Source organism: Anticarsia gemmatalis, chromosome 15 (genome assembly GCF_050436995.1).
Source record: "Anticarsia gemmatalis isolate Benzon Research Colony breed Stoneville strain chromosome 15, ilAntGemm2 primary, whole genome shotgun sequence".
Lineage (NCBI taxonomy): Eukaryota > Metazoa > Arthropoda > Insecta > Lepidoptera > Erebidae > Anticarsia > Anticarsia gemmatalis.
In genome coordinates this window covers 7,571,736-7,592,754 of record NC_134759.1, presented here as the reverse complement: position 1 = coordinate 7,592,754, position 21,019 = coordinate 7,571,736, and the positions used below count along the sequence as shown (strand labels likewise).

Sequence of the window (21,019 nt, the reverse complement as noted above, 5' to 3'; positions counted from 1 at the left end):
TCCTTTAACATGTTCGACATTGAACGACTGGCGGAACGGCACGGAATTACCGAATTGTTCCGAGGTGACTTCGACAGTGCGCAATGACGCATTCTTTGTGCACTTGAATTTTCCATCTATTCGTGTGTTCGTATGTGTTTGTTATTTGAAAGATGTGTAGTACTCTGCATACCAAAATGTTTTCCTTAGCTTTGGTTATATATATATTATACATAGCACGAACATGTTGCAGACAAACGTTTCTATTACTAATTATTAATTTGTTGCAATACTGCAGTTCTAGACCTTGAAAAATAATTGAGATTAACATACACATAATCCGTTGAAACTTCGCAAACATAGAGCTTAGACGTTTTAAGTTAATTAACTTAAATTAATTCATTACTAATATTGTTCTAAAGGTTTCTAGTCAGTTGTGATGATAGGGTTATTTATATTTATCAGCCTTTTAACTAGCGCTAAAAAACGAAGAAATCTCCCATTTCACGTTACACTTATCAAAATCATTTTAAATATCTCATAAATGTTTCAGTACCGGCGAAATAATCTCATTATACCGTTAGTTCTACAACCCAAGTATTGAGATATTCGCGGCGATACTAACGACACTAATAAAATATTAATACGCACATTATTTTATAAGGTCGTTGCACTCTACCTGACAACTTTTATTAAATTATTATTTATCTCATAAAGCCTTTGATGTTTGCCACGCTTTCATCGCTACTGGAATTTATTAAAAAAATGATCATGAAAAATGATTTGAAATATCCCGAACACTGTGTTTGTTTCTATAGACGTATTTTATTATTATATTAAAACAAGCTCGTTGAACTAACAATTAGAATAGATGGATTTGATTTATGAAACACTTAAATCTACCCATCTGTACAGAAAAATATACTTTAACTAAATTTCTTCGAAACGTATTTCTTAAACCACTTCGCATGTAACCAAAACTACCACAAAACAAAAAATAAGCAAAGTTTCGCTAATTCAAAGGTTTCAAACCCTTTTCTTATAATTAAACTACGTTTTATCTTTGTCAGCATCTGTTTCGAGACAGACGGCCTATCGCCGTCGGCCAAACTGTCAAGTAACACACAATTACATATACATCGTTCTGAAGTTTAGTTTGATTAACCAACATGACTATTATTTAAATGAGAACGTGATTTACAGTTCAAATGACTTTCAGAAAACGAATTTGGGGCTTTGATACAACTTTATTTAGACTACAAGTGCATAATACATGAATACATAAATAAAATACGTTCTAATAAAAGTATTCTTCAATCAAATAATACAATTCTTGATGAACTCTTTATATGCGCATAAAATTTTACTGCCTAAGCGGATTGGCGTTCAATCCGTCTATATTTTTCTAAACTTCATGCGAAGTCATAAATCCACAATTACTATCTCGATCCTTTTCGTTCTTTACTTATTTCTTCATTTGATTCATAACAGCAAAGCCTTTGTAAGTCCAATTCATTACCTGCAAAAGAGAAGGTTCTCAAATCGTTGCTTTCATTGACAGCATTAATGTGGAAATTTAAGGATTGTCCCGGGGTGTACCGATGTTTTGCTAACTGTGTAAAGGCTTGTTCACAATGCAATGCAGTTTAGTACAGATAAATTTTACTTGATACTTTTTTAAATGTGACGCAAGCTAATTGTAAGTTAGGCTAAAAAATATGAGGACTCATCGATTTTAAAAATATGTAAGTAATTAAGTAAAAATACACTATTTTATGTTCAAATATATTGTTACATTTTCGATTGTTTTAGAGTGTTTCAGGGCATTGACACTAAGAATAATCTGATTTATATGTTTGAGAATGTAGTTTCGCGTAATTAATACCAGCTGTTGCCATAACATAATAATATTTGTGTACATTTGAGGGCTTATAAAGAAATAAGGCCTAGTTTATTTCCCCGTGGAAATTACTAAGAGACGTAAGGAAATGGTCTGTCGTGTCATTTGCTTGCTTTATTACTAAAACTAGGTCCGATTACCTACTAGTAAGTTCGTGGAATTACCCCGTGTCGTATCCCGGGATGTCTCGGGGTGTTGCTTGTATTAGATTATCACGTATTTCAAAATATTTATGTGGTATTCTCGAATTATGACTTGCTAATACACTAAATTGTAAAAAGTGCAATGTGTATTTATTTTACCAAAAAACAACGAACAATTTCTTCTTAATTCGTTTCGAACGAAATTTATTTTTTTGGCTTCGTGTACTGCATCCGGGATATTATGCATATTTTCCGGGATTTTGACCACGAGATATTTCGCATCCCGTGACATCAAAACCCTAGTTATTACATTACCTACTGACTTCATTCAGTATATAGGTAATTATCGCGTTGATGTATTAAAGCTAATTTACTGCTACTTATAATATTAGGAGACTAATGATATACCCACGCAAGGATCGAGTTAGCGACAAGCTTATTAATGATACTAATACCGGTACGTATTAGTGATTGGATTATTATTATATATTTACTTTGGACTATACTGTATTGAAGTACAAAAAATGGTAACAATACATTTTTATTAAGGAAAGTAGTATAATTTAAAAATATTGTTATTGTATTAGATTTTAGGGCTGGCGTTCAAGTTGTACAAGATCTTTTTTCAATTACTATGATTTTGTGTTGCTGACTACAACAAAGAAAACTACACAAATATGACGTCATAGCGCATATAAACAACGTAACAGGAAGCTACTACAAGAAAAATTACACCAACTTCGAGAAAATATAGCATGGTTTATGGACGTATCTTACGTTCCAGCTTAATTGGCAAAGATTAAACTAGAGAAACCGGGGTCATTTCCACAGGGACAGTGGCTGCCCGAGGTTTTCTCGACCAGCGCGACTCTTGATGAATAATTTAGCAGTTTGTATCTATTAATGTGTTGGTGTATAGGCACGTGATAAGTTTCCCTAATATATCCCGCCGCCAGCATTTTCGACGAAAAGGTCGTGCGCTCCTCAAATAGTTTTTGTGCAGTTTCGTGTGTGAATTTTTTATTTTGTTCGTGGGAAGCGTGCGTTTTTATCAATTTAGGAGAAGGCTAAACAGAATATAAATAAATTGAAGTATACAGTACAGTCAGCTTGAAAATACTTAAATGTAATTTTCATACGTAAGATTTGTTTCCAATTGGTTTCAGACTCACTAAAATACAAATAATACTGATAGCTGCTCGTATATTGATGGTGCGTACCATCAACTCCAACTTTAATATTTAAAACTTTCGAAAAGCCTTTATTTTCGTTATGGTACCTCTATAAAAATAAAATTTTATTTGCTTAAGTAAATAGTTAGTTTAGCAGTGATAGCCGAGTGGTATAAGTTGACACCTCCCACGCAAGTGGTCGCAGGTTCGAACCCGAGGCAACACACCAATGACTTTTCGAAGTTATGTGTGTATTAGAAATAATTATCACATGCTCCAACGGTGAAGGAAAACATCGTGAGGAAACCTTGCATGCCTAAAATTTGCTTAATACATTAATTGAAGGCATGCAAAGTCCCCAACCCGCACTTGGTCAGCGTGGTGGACTCAAGGCCTAACCCCTCCCTCATTACGGGAGGAGACCCTTGCCCAGCAGTGGGACATTAATGGGTTAAATTTATTTATTAATTATATAAATAGTTTAAGTACATGAAGATCCAATCGTTGGACGTACCCAAATGTAATCCTCAAACGGAATGATACGAAGTACAGGCTAAAATTTGGTATAGAAGATTATTTCCACCAAGTTGTTGCCCAAGCTATTTAAAGTACTTGTATAAAATATTCTGATTGCTATCGTCGGTTTCGTGAATATTCAACTAAGTAATAAGTTTATTCACCAAGTTTTTCTAAATATGATAATGGATCCAATTATGAAACAGAATAAAGTTGTCGTGATTTATTGTGACGGTCTTATGGCGAAGTTTTGTAATCCATGATATGCGTGAAATTGTTATGAAAAATAAATGTATCTACGTCTTTTGTGAATGATATTTAGAAGTTTTGTTTGGAATTTCTGCGAAGGTAATGTTTTTATTTCGAGTTATGTTTCATTTTTATTATAAAGTAAGTTCGAATGCTGATTTGATTTTGAATTACTTATTCTAGCAATCCTCTTTGCACCTGTGACTTTAACTAAATCGAAAAATAAACATTAAGTATTAAAGTTTGGGATTAAAAAAATACACTCTAGAGACTTATATTACAGTTGTAACCATAGCGTATAGTAATATTATAGCGTATTATAACTATAGTGTAGTATGTCATTATAAAAAGAATACAAAAAGCTACTCAGGTATAATGTCACTATAAGTCTCAAACATTATTCCCGACCGACGTGATAAATAGATGAGTTTCGTAGAATCAGCTAATGAAGATCACTAATACAATGTTCTAGGAAATCGTGAACACGAACTATCGAGAGCAAAATGATTTTGTCGCCTTATTTTCCGTCTGAGCTTCGAAAACATTACCAATATCAGTTTTATGGCAATATTTTCTGACTGCTCTTCTTTTTTACTAATTATGTTGTGTGACGGGAGACGATTGCCGCGCCGAACTTTCATAGGCTTGCGTCTCAGTACACGGAATCACAGCGTGAGCAGACACCCCTACACCTTAGCTATTTGACAAATTTCAAATAAATATATTAATACGGCTTATAATAATAATACGGCTTAACTCAAAATGCTGGCTGATTGTAACGGCTTGGCTGCGAGTCCCAGAAGCTACATAAGCTACTTTCAGCTTAACAGGCTTTGTATACATATTTGTAAGCCGGCTAACACTTGTGAAATATAATAACTTAACACTTTTTTCTCCAACTGTACAATGAAAATGAAGACTTTTGAACATAATCTCGAATATTTGAGGACAAAAAATAAGACATATGGGAATGAATAATGATCTTTAGTCTAGTACTACACAGGCGATAACCACTTAATTTATAGCTATCACTAACTAAATAATATGTTGGGATATTCATTTATCATGTGTGATTGAAGATCGAAACGTGGTGTGGGTTTTTAATGTAATCGTTTTAGTACTAAAATGTTGAGAGTATTGCAAAGGCTAAGAATCTTAAGGCTTTTCTGACAATAATATCTGAAAAAATATGTAACCAGTTAACCACATTCATATTCTTGTGAATATGTAGATAGCAGACTATATTTTTTATAACGCAGATTAGAAATGTCTTTGAATAATTCTTGGCTTATTGCGACGTGCAGTTCTACGGAAAAATCAACATAAAATTGCAATATCTTAAGCCTTAAAGTTATATGTGTCAACATTTCCATCACTACCCAACTACTTCAAACAAACACAAGGTAACTAATTCGTACCAATATTGTGATATTAATGTAACTAATCAAGCACTGAACAGTTTTGAAGTACTTTGCAAGTTTCCTACAAGGTGATACGGCTACGTAGAATAATGAACATGAACACACAAAGATAATGTTAAAGAGAAAACAGTCTCTCATCTCCATCGGTTCATTCACCTCTAACACATGACGTCATCAACATCTGAATTGCGTAAACAACATTCGCAAAGCAAATGACTAAAACACACAAGACCGCGCTCACATTCCCTAGAAAGAGGATGAGCTCTGTAACATTTGATTAACCTGTTCGGATCTTTTACGATATACAACTATTTTTTCTTCGAATACGTTTTAATAGCTAAGTAAAGCTAAGCATAACCTTCATTTCGCTTCAATTCTATAGTGTATATAAGTTAGGAACAAAAACATTTGTAAAACACATTTTTAATTTTGGCTTTATTGAGGAAAAAATAATAAAGCTGCTTAAAACTAAACCTAGTTGAAATTTCAAACTACCTAAGGTAAATAATACACTATAGCGTAATTCCCTGTGTAATCTTAGTTATGTAAAGCAAAAGTTTACCTTATCGTCCAATTTCAACCATATATCTAACGCAGTAACGTAGAAACTAGAAATAAAAGTTAGGAATACCCAATATGTATTGTATTTCTTTAACGTTACCAGATTTTTACATAGCTTTGTACAGTTACAAATGCCACGGTGCAAACGAATCGTCAAAAAAATTTCATCCTTCCAACGGTCGTAACTCTTGTCCGTATGACATATCGGATATTCCGGATGACAACTGTGACCGACGGCTTTACGTAATCTACGGATACGACCTTTATTTAAATAACGTTTAAAACGCGAAGGAAATAATGCCATTTCTCTTTTTCTAAATCAGTGAAATCACATTGTGATGTTATAATTCTTGTTATTGACGTATGTTATACAAACAAGAAATTAAGTCTGTTTTTGCACTTTTGTGGCTAAGCAGCCGAGTGAGAAAAAGATCTAAATAGACAGGGCAAAAGGCAAAGTCGGTAGGTACGCACTTGTTATATTTAAAGTGTTGATTACAGAAAACATTGTATGTACACGAGCTTTGTATAGACATTTTTGACAGGCATTTTATGAAAGGAAGATAATTTTATTAAGAGAAAAGAGTAGTGGCCCATTTTTTCATAAATAAGTAGGTAAAACAAAAACCTTCAGGGAGATAAGGTTACTAAAAAATATTTCTCTCATTTTATTTTGTGCGAAGAATATAAAATATTAAAAAACAACCAATACTGTAAAATAATACTTTTTCCTTCCCTCTCAGTTTAATGTTATTTTATTTATTTTCGATGATATTTTAACTACCTCTAAAATTGTCCAATATTTAAAATATTTTCATAAAACAATCTCTGTGATGCAAGAACTTAAATTGGTTGGTCGTAAATTATCACATCACCTGCCGCCTTTGAAACTTTTCTTGACAAAATCTGACCCAACACGGGAAACAACTTCAACAATTTAAAAAGTTACACAAAGTTACAAACTACTGGTTGGCATCTAAAGTATGCGAAAATGATAGTATTAGAGAAATTTTCCTTGAAGTAAGGAAGTTAAATGAGAATCTTTTCGCAGAAGATTTTTAAGGAAGACATTATGTGACTGCATTTTTGACTTGCATTTTCCCAACTAAGCATTCTTGTTATGCCATTGGGAACACACGAGAACCAAAATACAAAAAATAACTCACCTCAAAATTAGTATCTGTAAATCAAATTGTTTTTGTCCCACGTAGCAATTGAGCTCATAGAATATAGTACCTAAAATGGCAGTGTGGTGAAAACTACTTACACATGCATCATTATCTTAATATTACCTTTGTGAATGTCTCCAACGAAACCGGTACGTACATAGCGGCAGTTATCACGATAGGCCGCTGAGTCTTTGCAATAAAAAGTACCAAGTTTTTCTTGAGAGACGTTGGTAAGTCTATCCATGGACAAGAGAAGATTACTGTGGATACATGTAGACTCTGAAATGTTAAAGTTATAGTAATTAAATGGCTATCATACATTATGAACAAGATAAAGAATTTTGGAAGGAATAAGTTGAAATCCTTCTCCAGGAGCAAGACACACGAGACGGTTCAAGAAAAATGGCTATTTAATTGGATCTCAAAATGAAAAGTCTATATAAAAAGTACTTTATCTACGTTGAAAGTTACCAAATTAATGTAAATAAAAACAAATAATGGAAAATTTTAATGTATGTGTATAAATTTCTACTTACTCTCACGGTAACCGAATTCCCGAAATAGCAATCAATAAACAAATTTGATATAAATATGGATAGATACGCCAGAATCCATACAACGTCTGTTATGTTTTTCAGAGGTGATTCAATCTGAAAAAAAAACAGCGGTCAGTACTTAGCAAAATAATGAGTTTGTATTATACGCGATCATAAAAGTATTATCATCATATATTGATCATAACAGCAAATAACCAGTAAAAGCACTTTCAAACTTAAATTTTATTTAGATTATCCAAGCACCGGATATTACTTATATCGAGAATGTTCTATAAATATTTAAAATAACACAAAACAGAAGGATCTTGAGAATTAACTTTAAATATCGACGATTTGAATAGAACATAACTCACAGAAAATATTTGAACTGCCGTAGTACAAACTATGCACGCGCTCAAACATAAAGTTGACGACAACTGGCCTCCAAATGCATCTTGAAGCGTGTTTACAAATCTGTAAAGAAACGCTGTATTAAATTTGAATGAATCAAACTAATTTGCATACTTTTAGGGGAAGCGGAACACTTCGAATTATGTTAAATAAAATATTATATTAAAATAACACGAGAAATGTTTTAGCTATTAAATAAACGGCTCTCACCGGGTAATGGAGCAATGATGAAGAACACATTCTTTGAAGATTTCTTTAAACGCTGTGTTTGCGTCGCACTGCCTTTCAGCCATGGTGGTTTTAACGAGCTCTTTCATATTTTCAAAGTTATAAATTAAAACGTCCAATTGACTGACTGGAAGGCAAAATAAGGTAAATATTGTCGGTAGATATTGATGTATAAAAGTTCTATGCCTGAAAAGTATTTTTTTGCGAAATCAACGCCCTTTGAACGTAGTTCGTGTGAAGTTAAATATTCAAAACAGAACGAAAATTCCTGTCTTACTTTTCGTAAAAATATTTTTTGTACCCCGCGGCGCGGAATACGGATTTTGCTTTGGTAACGTGTAACGCTATCCCATGATTTCTAGCTAATCCTACTTTATCCGCCAATATGGGTTTAATATCTTCCTTTATTATTATTTTCTGTGCAAAATATGAGTCTGTTGACCAAATCCACCCTAAGCGAAGTGTTTATTTATTTTGTATATTGAGTTTGTTTGCTCAATAAGCGTGTAACTGTACCAACGAACCGTAGTGCATATTTTATAGTATGCATTAGGCTTGCAAATAATATGCGAAATAAACCTTACTTGCACACGACATTGCAGCCCAGGGCAGAGTTTGTAGTGCGACGAAAGTTGTGAGCATCATTGGTTTGTATATTACCTGCAATATACGAAAATGGTATAAAGTAGCGTTTTATATCTCACTGTCAAATAAAAGTATATTACCATCTTTGTGTAGAGAGACAGCCTTGAGAGAAATCTGGGGGCACGGAAGTGCCCCCGCAAGTCGAGCAAAAAAAAAGCGGCACGGCCGTAACATCCTTTTCTCGAAGCAATTCGGGCTATTTTTGACACCCCTATAATTTCGTTGTGAATAAAACAAGAAGCCTGGATTTTCAGCAACTAATCAGTCATTGTATAAACACGGTATATTTAAAATTTCAGTCAATTTGAACCAGTAGTTTAAGAATGACAACTTGTTAAAATTTTGAATTTTGTCACTCACTGATTCACTGACTCACTGACTCACCGATCATCAAAAGTCTAAGGTACTTCTAGCAGACTTAGAAGCTTAAAATTTAGAATACAAATAGGGTTTAGTGTCTTAATCATGGGAAAAATTTAATATTTTCTAACTTCGGTCCAGTTTTCTAAATACTCCAACTGCAACAATAACTTTGTAATTCCATATAAATGTATAAGATTACAAGGTTACATTTGCAGTTAATGAATTATTATTACTGTAGAAAATAAAATAAATAGGTGTAAATAGGTACCTACTATATGAGGCATAACGGGAGGGGGTAAAGGGTGGGTAAGGGTGTTTAGCCCATGAAACTGAACAACATTCCCATAAGAAAATATGTTGAATTATGAAAAAAAACGTCTTTCCATACAAATTGGACTTATGTTCGCTCTACAAAAAGAAGTGAGATGCCATCAAAAACATTCTGTAAAACCTCAAGTCTCGCCGTAAAAAGTTGTGAGATCTATATAATACCAAGTCGATTAATCTATTTAGTCTCTACTTAAAGGACCTTCTGTCTTAAGTTATTACGTATGTTATTATCATGCCAATTTAAAAAAAATACCTTTAAAACAAATAGATCGACTTGGTCATCGCAAGAAAACACAAATTCGCCATTATTAACATTTCAGGAGCATTATTGAGGCGCCCGTAGCCAGTTGCGCTCACCGGTCTGACATAGATCTGTGGGTGAAGCAACCGTTGGCGCGGTCATTCTATAGATGGGTGACCGCATTGTGGTATTTGAGCTGGGCGTCTCCGTGCTTCGGAGGGCACGTAAAAAGTCGGTCCCGGTTGTTGTCTACTAAGATAACAGTCGTTAAGCCATGTCAAAGGCCTTACGGGCGGCTTGAACAACTTTGACACTAGGTTGACCACTAACCATACGATATGAATGAATGAGGAGCATTAACTTCTTGTCGTGCTGTGTAGTGTGATACATACTAATAATCAAATCATGCGATGGCCAGGTCGGTCTATTTGTTTTAGAGGTATTTTTTTTTAAATTGGCATGATAATAACATACGTAATAACTTAAGACAGAAGGTCCTTTAAGTAGAGACTAAATAGATTAATCGACTTGGTATTATATAGATCTCACAACTTTTTACGGCGAGACTTGAGGTTTTTACAGAATGTTTTTGATGGCATGAAACTATTTTTGAACAGACGACGCTGTTTACTTAGTCTTCTTGAATGATTTTTATTTATTTTCATTAATGAGTTGTTGATAAAACAAAGTAGACTAAATAAACATAAAGATTTTTTTGAGATAATAAACTAATTAATATGAATAGTTTTTTATTACCTGATAAACGAAAACATAAAAGAAATAGGATTCCTTATTAACATCAAACCATATTAAGTCCATCTTCAGCGGTAAGACTTGAAACTTTTGAATTCCTGGTACAACAATGACGTGGACTGCAAAAACAATAAGGGTCAATTTTCTATGCACTTTTTTCTTAACACATCACTAAAAAAACCTAACCAGAAACACAACGGTACAAATAAATCTCGCACTTAATGTTAGTATGGATAGTGATTGCTCCCCTTTCGTCAGCAATCATCCCTTTGGGTATTATATTCGAAGATCATTTGCATAATATCTTGTGATCTTTGGAGTAACTGTGAAGGGTTAATGCAATCAAATTGGCGGCTCTAGCAACGGTTTAATTTATCATCCTTATTCATAAATGCATTCATATTTAATACAACAATTTTGCTAATGTTTTCTTTGAAGGACAAAATGGGCAATCAACACGAGGCACGGATTAAACTGAAGATGTAATTCGTTTAGTTATTTATAAAGGCCAAACCCCCTTACTATTTCCACTTGCATAAAATATGAAGCATATACATGACACTACTTATTACTTATGATGCGAGTCCCTAGAGTCCCTACTTCTATCAACTATCGACAAGCGGCTAGTTGTGGATAAATTTTGTATGTAAAATTCAGGGCGTGCTTCAGGAACTATTTTTGCGGTACGTATTAAATGTCAAACTCTCGGTATAAGGTAGTTACCTCTGTAATTAATCGCACTATAGTAGAAAAAACCAGTATTTCATAACATTGATTTGAGAATAAATAACGTAAATTAGTTCTATAGTGAAGTCAAAATTGACTTGATTAAACCTTATTCCCTACACGTTGATTACTATTCGCAATTTCTGTTTATTCTGACTTGAATACTTAACAATTCATTTCGCAATTTACTCTCCCCAATGAATTGTAAAGGAAAACCAAAAACTGCTTGTGTTAATTTTGCACTTCCAATTTGTTGGCTTATTGTCAATTCAGATAATGAAGTTGATGGGGATTTTAGGTCAATAACTGGTGGCTTAACTTTTACGAACGAATTAATGAAAAGGTTTTTCATAGTTTTACATTGTGGTTTTATTTTTGATTATTTACTTAAGGATATAACCAATGTAAGTAAGTAAATAGGTTTTCAAGCAATATATTTTCTCCGAAAACTTGACCAGCATTAAAATGTGTTTATTTACTTCTTGTTAAAATAAGCTACGAAATATTTAGTTTGCAGCAGCTTTTGCGCTACTGCTAATATCTGATCTGTATTTGAGAAACTTACAATGCACAGTCATTTCTGTGGCTATTACAAGGAGTAACCGTAGGTCCTTTGCAACATAATTGAAACGTATGTTCTTACCGAGTATATCTAGGCCACAACTCATCATTAATATCCAAAATAACTTTCTGGAAAACTGGACGGCTTTTTCCAAAATATCCTTTTGCGGCTTCAAATGGAATTGGAACTCTTTATTCATTAGTTGATCCGCCAGTTGAGTTAATATGTCCCGACGCAGAAATAAATCCAGAAGCCTTAGAGACGCCAGTAACTCAGTCATAACTAAATTTATGCTGGAAATGAACGGTTGGATTAAAATTGTAATTTAGTGAGTAAATTATTTTAGTTTGCTAATACTATTATGTATATTGTTGTAAAGTTTGCTGGTTCTATTAGGCTGGTTCTATCTCAAATTTTGTGATTTTATTTGTAGACCAGTATAACATAGTTTAAAGTAATATTAATTTTATTGTGCTTAGCAATTATACGAGATCAGTGATAAGACAAAAAAATAGGGATTAAAATATACCAGTTTGTGATGGGCTAAAAATACACTTTAATGTATACAACCAGTCTGTTACTAGTATTAGCAATAGCTAGCAGTGCCTACGCTTCAATTCTAGACAGCATTAGACAAAAGATATTTTTTGGGAAATTAGCTAATATCATCCTTATCAAAAACCATGCTAGCGTTTAGTAAACTTAACCATGGTAATGAGGGAGGTACCGCAACAAAACTTTAAATGATATTCCTACATGCCATTCCGTGGGTACAACTGGAAATTAGCGATACTACGCTTGCGTTTCAACAAAAATACCTATACAACAGGAAAATACAACCTGAATTCATAGGCGAAACTATGCTAAAAGCAAAAATAGGAAATAGTAGGCTGAAAGCAACGTAATCCGTCATAGTAAACTGTCCATTTGAGACTATTTATCAAACATTACGTTCGAAGGAACACGCAAAACGTAGATTCTTACGAAAGTAATATTTTTAACGTAAGATATTTCCTGTCATCAGAGCAACGCAATTTAATTCACTCATACATATGTAAGTGGGTCAAACTTGATAAGATTTGACCTTTACGTTAAGCGAATGCTCCAAAGCTGGTTAATTTAGGTTTGTCATGTATGTTACACGCAATTTCTGTACTACTGTAGATTTATTGTGTCGTTACAACGTAATTTATGGACACGGAAGGGTTCTTTCCACTTTTACAAGTATCCATTTTGTCCTCATTTTCATAAACTCAAAAGTTATTTAATCAGAATCGTTTTAGTAGGACAATTTATTTCTGGTTCACTCAGACGTAGACTGGGAAAGGATGAAGAGATTATAAAGTTTACATGAAACTTTTTAATAGTACCCTTTTTGATACCACCAAGCTGTGAGGCAGGGATTTTTTTTCCATGTACGTTGATATGCTAGACTTGCCATAGGTGTTCTAGAACAACTGCATTATAAAAATATGAAGAATTTACGACGCTACATTGATTTTTTAGGGCCAAAAGTATATACTTTTGGGATCTGAGGCTCTCAATGAATATTTTACCCTTTTTCACCACTTAAGGAGAATTTTATGGAAGGGTTGAGCAGATTTTACATCTGAAAAAATATACTCTGCGATTTACTTCGTTCTATGGAGAGATTAGTACCCGCTCTAATAATTTCGATTAAAGCGATTTATTTTATGCATTACTACTGCATTTAAAGTATTTTCCTTGAATTATACAGCTTGAAAGCCGGTTAAAAGTATGCTGATTTAGATAAACATTTCATAGCACATTTTCAAACATATGTGCTTGAACATTTACATAATTATATTGGATTTTACTCTAATAAATATCAGAACCATATGTTTTATTATGCCTGTGTATTAATTAATCGGTACTGTTTAAACGATTAGTGTTTTCAATTATGTATTTAAATACTAGTTTAAATGGAATCTAAATTGGCGTTTAAAATACGCAATAAACTATCAACACAGATTGTATAACATTTGCGCACGATTTATTATAATAAATTATGTGCATTATGTTGAGTTGTTATATAAGAGTACATTAAATACAAATTGTATTTAAATATATAACAGAAAATGTACTAATTGAGACACTGCAATCATTGTTTTGCGTTGTTATTATCGATTATCGAGAACCACCATATTATACCTGTGACAAATTTTGTATGAAATCTTGATCTGCCCTTCTAGCGCGCGCCGTGGGAACTATTTTTGCAGTACATTTTAAATCTCAAACTCTCGACACTCGATAGCATAGTTGAGAATCTATATTCTAATATAGCGCGCTATATTTAATTAAATATTAAAAACGAACTCACATTCCAGCCACCTCTTGAATCTCAGCATTACCGAGAATGAGCAGCTGTATCACATAAATTAGCTGACCACCAGTAGGTATAATAAATACAGTGATCCCCAGAAATACTCTAACAAAAACGGCAAACCAATAACGAGCGGTTTTCTTAGAATAAGGTATGTAGAACCATACACAGAATACTTTTAAAGCAGCTATTTGTAAAGAAAAGTGTCGTGACAAATCGACCTCAATCGACTTCATTTTGGGAAAATTAAAAACGTAATGAGGCTTCTATCAATCAGTGAAGCATTTTTAAAGTCTTTTAGTTGACAAGATGGAACATCGATTTGAGTTGCAGTTCGGTACATTTTTTTATTTTGAACTTCTCGTGTGCTTGGAACTTGTTGTATTGTTTGTATTATCCTGGTTTCAGAAATTTTAATAAAGGATGATGTAGCCGTGAAAGCACTAACTTTTCGAGTTAAGATTCTTTAATTAGGTAACTGTGGACACAAACAAATAGATAATACGGGTATTAATATCGTAAGTGATTAAACATAAAAAGTGGCTAAATGTTAATTAGTTATAGTACGGCCGCTGAGTAATTACCGATTTGACAGATTATTCTTTAAATTAATCGATATAACCTTGCACGAGCGTCACATTTGCGGAATGATTTAGAATACCTCATTAATATAAAACTTTATGTCAAAATATCAGAATTAAGTAATTTTCCAATAAACACTGTTTCAAAACTTAAAATAGTTTGTAAATAATATGAAAACATTCATTTTTTGTTCTTTGGTGCGCTTGTATAAAGTTACATGGTGCGGATTCGTGCGTCTTGTTTTCATAGTGATGTGCTTAATAGTATTCGGTCCGAATTCATTGGAATAGGTATGATTTTTATTTCAAGGAATATTGATGGAATATAGGAATAAGGAATATGGATATTTATTTTATTTCATCAAGGATACTCCACCTAATGAAGAACTTGTGTCTTTAACTATTATTGGTTTTGTTTTTATTTAATTACACTCTATACTAGAATATTTAAAAACAAACTGATCCAAAATGATATTAGGGTTACTGGTTCAGTCACTTCACTAGTATTGTCAATTTGTCATGTGTCAAATCGGTAATAATTCAGCGGCCCTACTATAAACCCAACTTTAAAAAAAATCTATAAGACGTGTTCGATGTGAGTATTCAAAAGACACGGAAGTCTTCTAAAGCCGTATATGTCATTTAAAAAAAAAATCTAATTTCCAACAACGACACATCCCTAAAGAAAATACTCATACAACTTGCACAAACTACTAAAGGATCAATTGTATCGATAGGTTTATAGTGACATGCATCCGCTACATTGAGCACTCAGCACAGACACTTTATGACGTCACAGATAGAACATTGACACGCCATTCTCCCTAGAGAACGGTACTTCAAAGATGACATTACCATTGGTTGTTTGAAGCTATTTTGTAGACGAGACTGTTATCGAGGGTGCATATTTTAATGGTAGTGCTTCAGTGTTGAGGTGCGAACGTGACGGGATTTTTGATTTGTGTTTATTTGTTTACTACAATGTTGGGTTTAACAAATTGTGATGATAATGACTTCTTCTTTCCTTCCGACTTATCTTTCTTTACCTTTTGATACTATCTAGAAATCAGGGCCTCTGTGGGCTATTTACATATTTGTATATGATGGAAACCTTCTCAATAGCGATATTATATAGTACAATAGCATTCATTTTTTTTCTTGACAATGCCCAAACATTTGAAGACATTTGAAAAAAAAAAGATCTTATAAACATAGTATACGACATTTCAAAAACTCACTCTCAATGTAATAATTCATTGAAAACTCAACGATATTGTGTCAATCTTACTAAAACATTATCTCCAATACACTAAAGAATAACTAAGAGGCTAAGATAATGAAACTACGATTTTATCGCCAGCGGCCATCAGTACCAATGTTCTTGTTGATTCTGTTGTGTGGGTGGACGCCATACACTATGTTTTCCTTCATTACATGCTAACGTTAATTAATTTGCAGCAATATTTGGCCAAAGATTTGTTATAGGAAGAATAGTAAAGGTGAATTTTCTGAGTACTATTTGTTGTATTTAAGACAAAAGATAACATAAAAATGTCATATTTTATGTACATACGTAGTTAAATGATGGTAAATTATGTATTATTTCTAAATACATTTGTAATTAAAGTATTTTTATTGCTGTGGTATCCAGTAAAAAAAAACTAAACATAAATATCACGCCGACAGCGCTAAAACGACAATTTAAATCCAAACAAACACGCGCTACATTTTGTGTAACAATTTTTGCAGCTTAGTGTTTTAGTTTCACATTTTCACTAAAATCAATGTAAACAAGATCGAATGAAAAACAATTTAGAACAAAATAATAAAATGGAAATAAAAAAATCCGCTCGATCGTTTCCGCACTCGGACCTCACGTTAACGCTATTTTACGCTATCTCCCAAACCGAGCTTGCATTCAAATCAGTTACTATTACAAATTCCACTAGATTTTCCAGCATTATACACAGTAAAACTCAGTGAAAAAAAGTACTATTCGAAACGGTGGGTTTTTATTCCAATATTCATGACCTATTTTCGCCAATGCACAGCTATTCACACCCGTAACGAATAGACAACCAGTAACCTAGTTGTTGAGATAAAACTTGATGTATTGACTGAGTCTAAGCCTTATCTATCGCGAAAAGCCTTTGATTAAAGACTTTTATTTCTATTTGAAAATGGTGTTTGGAATTTTCGACCTTTGCGCGCTTTTCCGTGGAATTTCTGGACTTCTGCGTTGATACTTTTATTTAGCCTCTCGTTATTATATAAATTATTATACACATAATAATAAATATTGTGTTCGATTACCGGGTCGACAAACTGATATTGGGATTTTCCGATATCCGTTGGATGTACTCAGAAGCAATCTGGAGTTTAGTAACGTGTCGGATGTAAGGCAATAAACGCGCCCACTCAATACAATGGCAACAGATCGCAAACGGTGAAAAGAACGGGCTTATAAAGCAAACCGTAGTGCGTAAGCCTAACATGATATTTAGTCTAATTTTAGCTTCAGCAAATATACTCTTACTTACTTCAAATAATAATATTATCGTCTACAAGACAAACTAAGACCGACTACTCCCGACAGTTAACAGGACGTAAAACGAAAAAAGAGTAATTATTTTTTTAAGAAGTATTTTGAACTAATATTGTTACAGTATTAATAATACAAAACGTCAAACCTGATATTGTTTATCTGGTAAAGGAACCCCAATCATTCTAGCTTATTATCAAGAATAATTATAGTAATTGATATCTAATAGCATAATAACTTCTAAATTATACGAAATTAAACAGAGAAGTATGTCCAAGGTCCAACATTTTGTGAACTCCCATTTGATTTATAGAAAATAATGTGCAGTGTCGTAAACCAATTTTACTACTAAATACTCCTAATATTTTGCATTATCTCACAATCGTACTCACAACTTGGGCCTATATAACAAGATGTATGGATCTGGACGAAGCAAGGGAAGTTTGTAAAGATTATGCCAATTGGCGTTCTCTGGTCGCTGCCTACTAAGATAGAGAAAAAGAAGAAAAAAACAAAGACATGATTTTATGTATGTATGTATGTGTAGGTACTATAATACTATTTCATAATCTCTAAAACCAATTACCTTCCCTACGTAAACCAAACCACGATAAACAAACTGCTACTAATATAATTTCAATCATTTTCAATTCAATTACGTAACCTGCAACTATCGGTTTTCACCCTTCGCTTTCCCTAACAACTCTATTTACATGCAAGTATATTTATCTTCCCTCTTTTTATAAGCGTAACGGAGTTGTGTATTGAAATGGAACCCACTTTTTGTCGTTTATAATTCTGGTTTTATGTAATGGTAGTTAATGGTCTATAATCACATCACCACTGGGCTATTTCTTGAATAGAATTAGAACAATGAAATGTGTATGCACTTAAGTGGGTTAAAAAAATATGCACGATGATCATAATAGCTTTAAACTTTCACGTTGCACGATTACTATACTGTTAGTTACGGAAATTATCGAAAACATGATGATGTTGATGAATGACTGACTTAGGAATCGACTCCATGCCCTGCAAACGCGTATACCAGAACCATAGAAACAGTAATTTCAATTACACATTTTCAATTAAATTACGTAACCCGCAACTATTGGTTTTCACCCTTCGCTTTCCCTCTATTTATATTCGAGTTAATTATTTAAGTGTATCGATTTCAATTTGATAAAGTAGAAATCATTAAGAATGTATTGGAATTAATATTTATATTTGTCATACTTTTGTGTCATCGATTAACCTACATTGTTATTTTAAGCTGAACACGTTTCTTATGTTCTTATCGGGTAATATGTTAATAATTTTTTTACGTTATGTTTATTTCGACTTTGATATTATTTGCTACCTCTTTGTCTGTCACTTTCAATACTCGTCATTTATATTTCTGTCTTTAGCTGCAAATCTCACGAAGTTACGTTAAAGTATAATAAAGGCATTTTTATTTTGTACCTTTGTAGGTTGTATTATTATAATCTCATGAACAAATATTTAGACTTTTGAGAGTCAGTCTCATGCGTGTATTTTATTAACTCCTATATCTCTGTAGAGAGCCTTGGATGCAAGGTTCGTGAGTGGTGAAATTTAGAATATAGAAAGTTATTCTCCCACAGATTTATGCACTTGGTACTGTTTGATAGGGCTACTTTTAAACGTACATTCCAAAGGCTCTCTACTAAGTTGTCCGACTATAGTATGCTTTAGCTATGTAAACAAAACCACCCACTAACAGTTTCAATATATATTTATTACTTGTTCTGCAACAGTAATCAGGTTAGTTCTAAAAACTTTCACGGGTTAGCGGCTAAATGGCAAATGCACTGATCTAATAATGTACCTACTTCGTGAAAATGCTGTTAACGTATTGAAACTCTCAACAGCCATTTACTACAGAAAATGTGTAGTGTCTGATTAGGTTCTAGGGAGTTATTTAGAGAAAATGTTTGTAAATCAGGTAACTTATTTATGTATATGACACCAGTTTAGGTACATATTAAAAGTACAAATGTGTACAATGTCTAGAAATGTGTTTGAATTATAAAAACAAAGATTGAAGATGTTGTAGAAAGAGACGTTTTTCGGTCTTTGCCTTCCGGCAAGGAACTAAGTTACGTACATATGTATATTATTATTCTAGTATCCTGTGATATTCAATGACAGTTAAATATCTAGGCTTATTTTCATATACATGTGTGTATATTTTCCCCGCGGCTACTAATCTACGTTCATTCCGGGATAAACATATAAGCTATGGCTTTGCTCAATTTCAACAATTACTTCAACAGTGTCCGTTACCGAACAGGAACTTTTTAAACGTATCCATGAGGATACGCAACGATGTCAAAGTAAGTTTTCTCCCCAAATATTTTTTTCTATGATCAATAAAAGCAATTCGGTTAAGCGTCTATCCTCTTCGAACGACAATTTGTGGAACAAGAAGTACTCGACGTACTTGTTATTCTTTCATTCCGCTATCAAGATAAAATTGTATTACTCGAATATCTATGTATACATAATATATGTTTACTTCATACGATTTAATATACGAATACATAAATATGTTTAGCAATATATTTAATATTAAATATTAATGAAATAGACAAATGTACAGTTCTTTTTTTATTATGGACTTCGTTATTAGCTCAGGCCTGCGAATTCGTCCGCGCAGATTGATGGTGATGATTTGATGTCAATTATCATCATCAATCTGCCCGGACGAATTACTGCTGGTCAAAATGTATGTTTTTTATATTCTAGGTACAGACTATTCGTGTCTAAACTTATACCTTAATAATGTTCAGTACTTTTTGCTTGAAAGAATAACAAACGTCTACCTACACAAACTTCCGTGTTCATAATATAAGGGTTGTTACACACGCTCTTAGTAACACAAAGTTAAATAACGTTGTTATTCTGACAGATGTCAAATGACTAGCCCTGAGGTAAGTTACAGTCAAATTGCACGAGTTATGTTTAGGGCCTAAACAAATGTGGGGTATTTAGGCATTGCGACTGGTAGCGTAATTGTACTGTGTTTAGTAAAGATTTTGCTCCTGTGCGTAGAGTTCTAGGAAAGTTTTGAAATGTAATTCTAATGGTCGATTTCATACAGAGATTAGAACAGGATTGGATGTCAGGTATCATTTCAGAAGCGCCATTCTTTATTGCCGGTACTGTTTAATATGCCAAAATAGTTCCTAAGGAGACCGCTACAGGCGCTGATCATACTTTCATGGAAAAACAAGATCTCGATAACTATCGGTTGCCAATAATCGATAGTGCTAGAGAATTGAGCTTCTATTTGTTGCCTAGAATAGCTATCTCAATCACTAGTCTGATTCTCATAATTAATTTCAACATCTCAAATTTAGTGAAGTTTTCCTTCGAATATCCGACTTCTATAAGTAATATCAACTCAAGAATTAACAGTACATGCTACTAATGAAATGAAATAGGTAACGATCAAAGGTGATATATTATACATAGTAACTATCCACCTGTATAATGTGGTATACTGCTTCACTGCAACCAGCGATCTGAGCATAACATAGGTGTTTACCCACAAATTACTGCGAACATACTCCGTATTCATGAGACATTGAGTGCCATACCTCGGCATGTGCACGCAGAAATGC

General features: G+C 33.2%; 1 protein-coding gene across 1 annotated transcript; it reads right to left on the bottom strand.

The window, feature by feature from the left end:
* Positions 1-1,422: 1,422 nt before the first annotated feature.
* On the bottom strand, positions 1,423-14,485 carry LOC142978887 (odorant receptor 94b-like). The gene is made up of 9 exons (XM_076123493.1): positions 14,247-14,485; positions 11,987-12,198; positions 10,621-10,736; positions 8,870-8,945; positions 8,268-8,412; positions 8,021-8,120; positions 7,647-7,760; positions 7,234-7,389; positions 1,423-1,498 (listed from the first exon to the last, which is right to left on the bottom strand). Exons 1-9 carry the CDS (start codon positions 14,483-14,485, stop codon positions 1,445-1,447), a joined length of 1,212 nt encoding a protein of 403 aa, XP_075979608.1. The 3' UTR covers positions 1,423-1,444.
* Between the last annotated feature and the right edge of the window lie 6,534 nt (positions 14,486-21,019).

Excerpts from the sequence above, each read along its gene's own strand:
- LOC142978887 (XM_076123493.1), bottom strand. The coding sequence starts at position 14,485 with ATGAAGTCGATTGAGGTCGATTTGTCACGACACTTTTCTTTACAAATA. Across the intron at positions 8,946-10,620 it reads TTTATGTTTTCGTTTATCAG|GTAATATACAAACCAATGAT; the intron begins GTAATAAAAAAC and ends CGTATATTGCAG. Across the intron at positions 7,761-8,020 it reads CGGCAGTTCAAATATTTTCT|ATTGAATCACCTCTGAAAAA; the intron begins GTGAGTTATGTT and ends TTTTTTTTTCAG.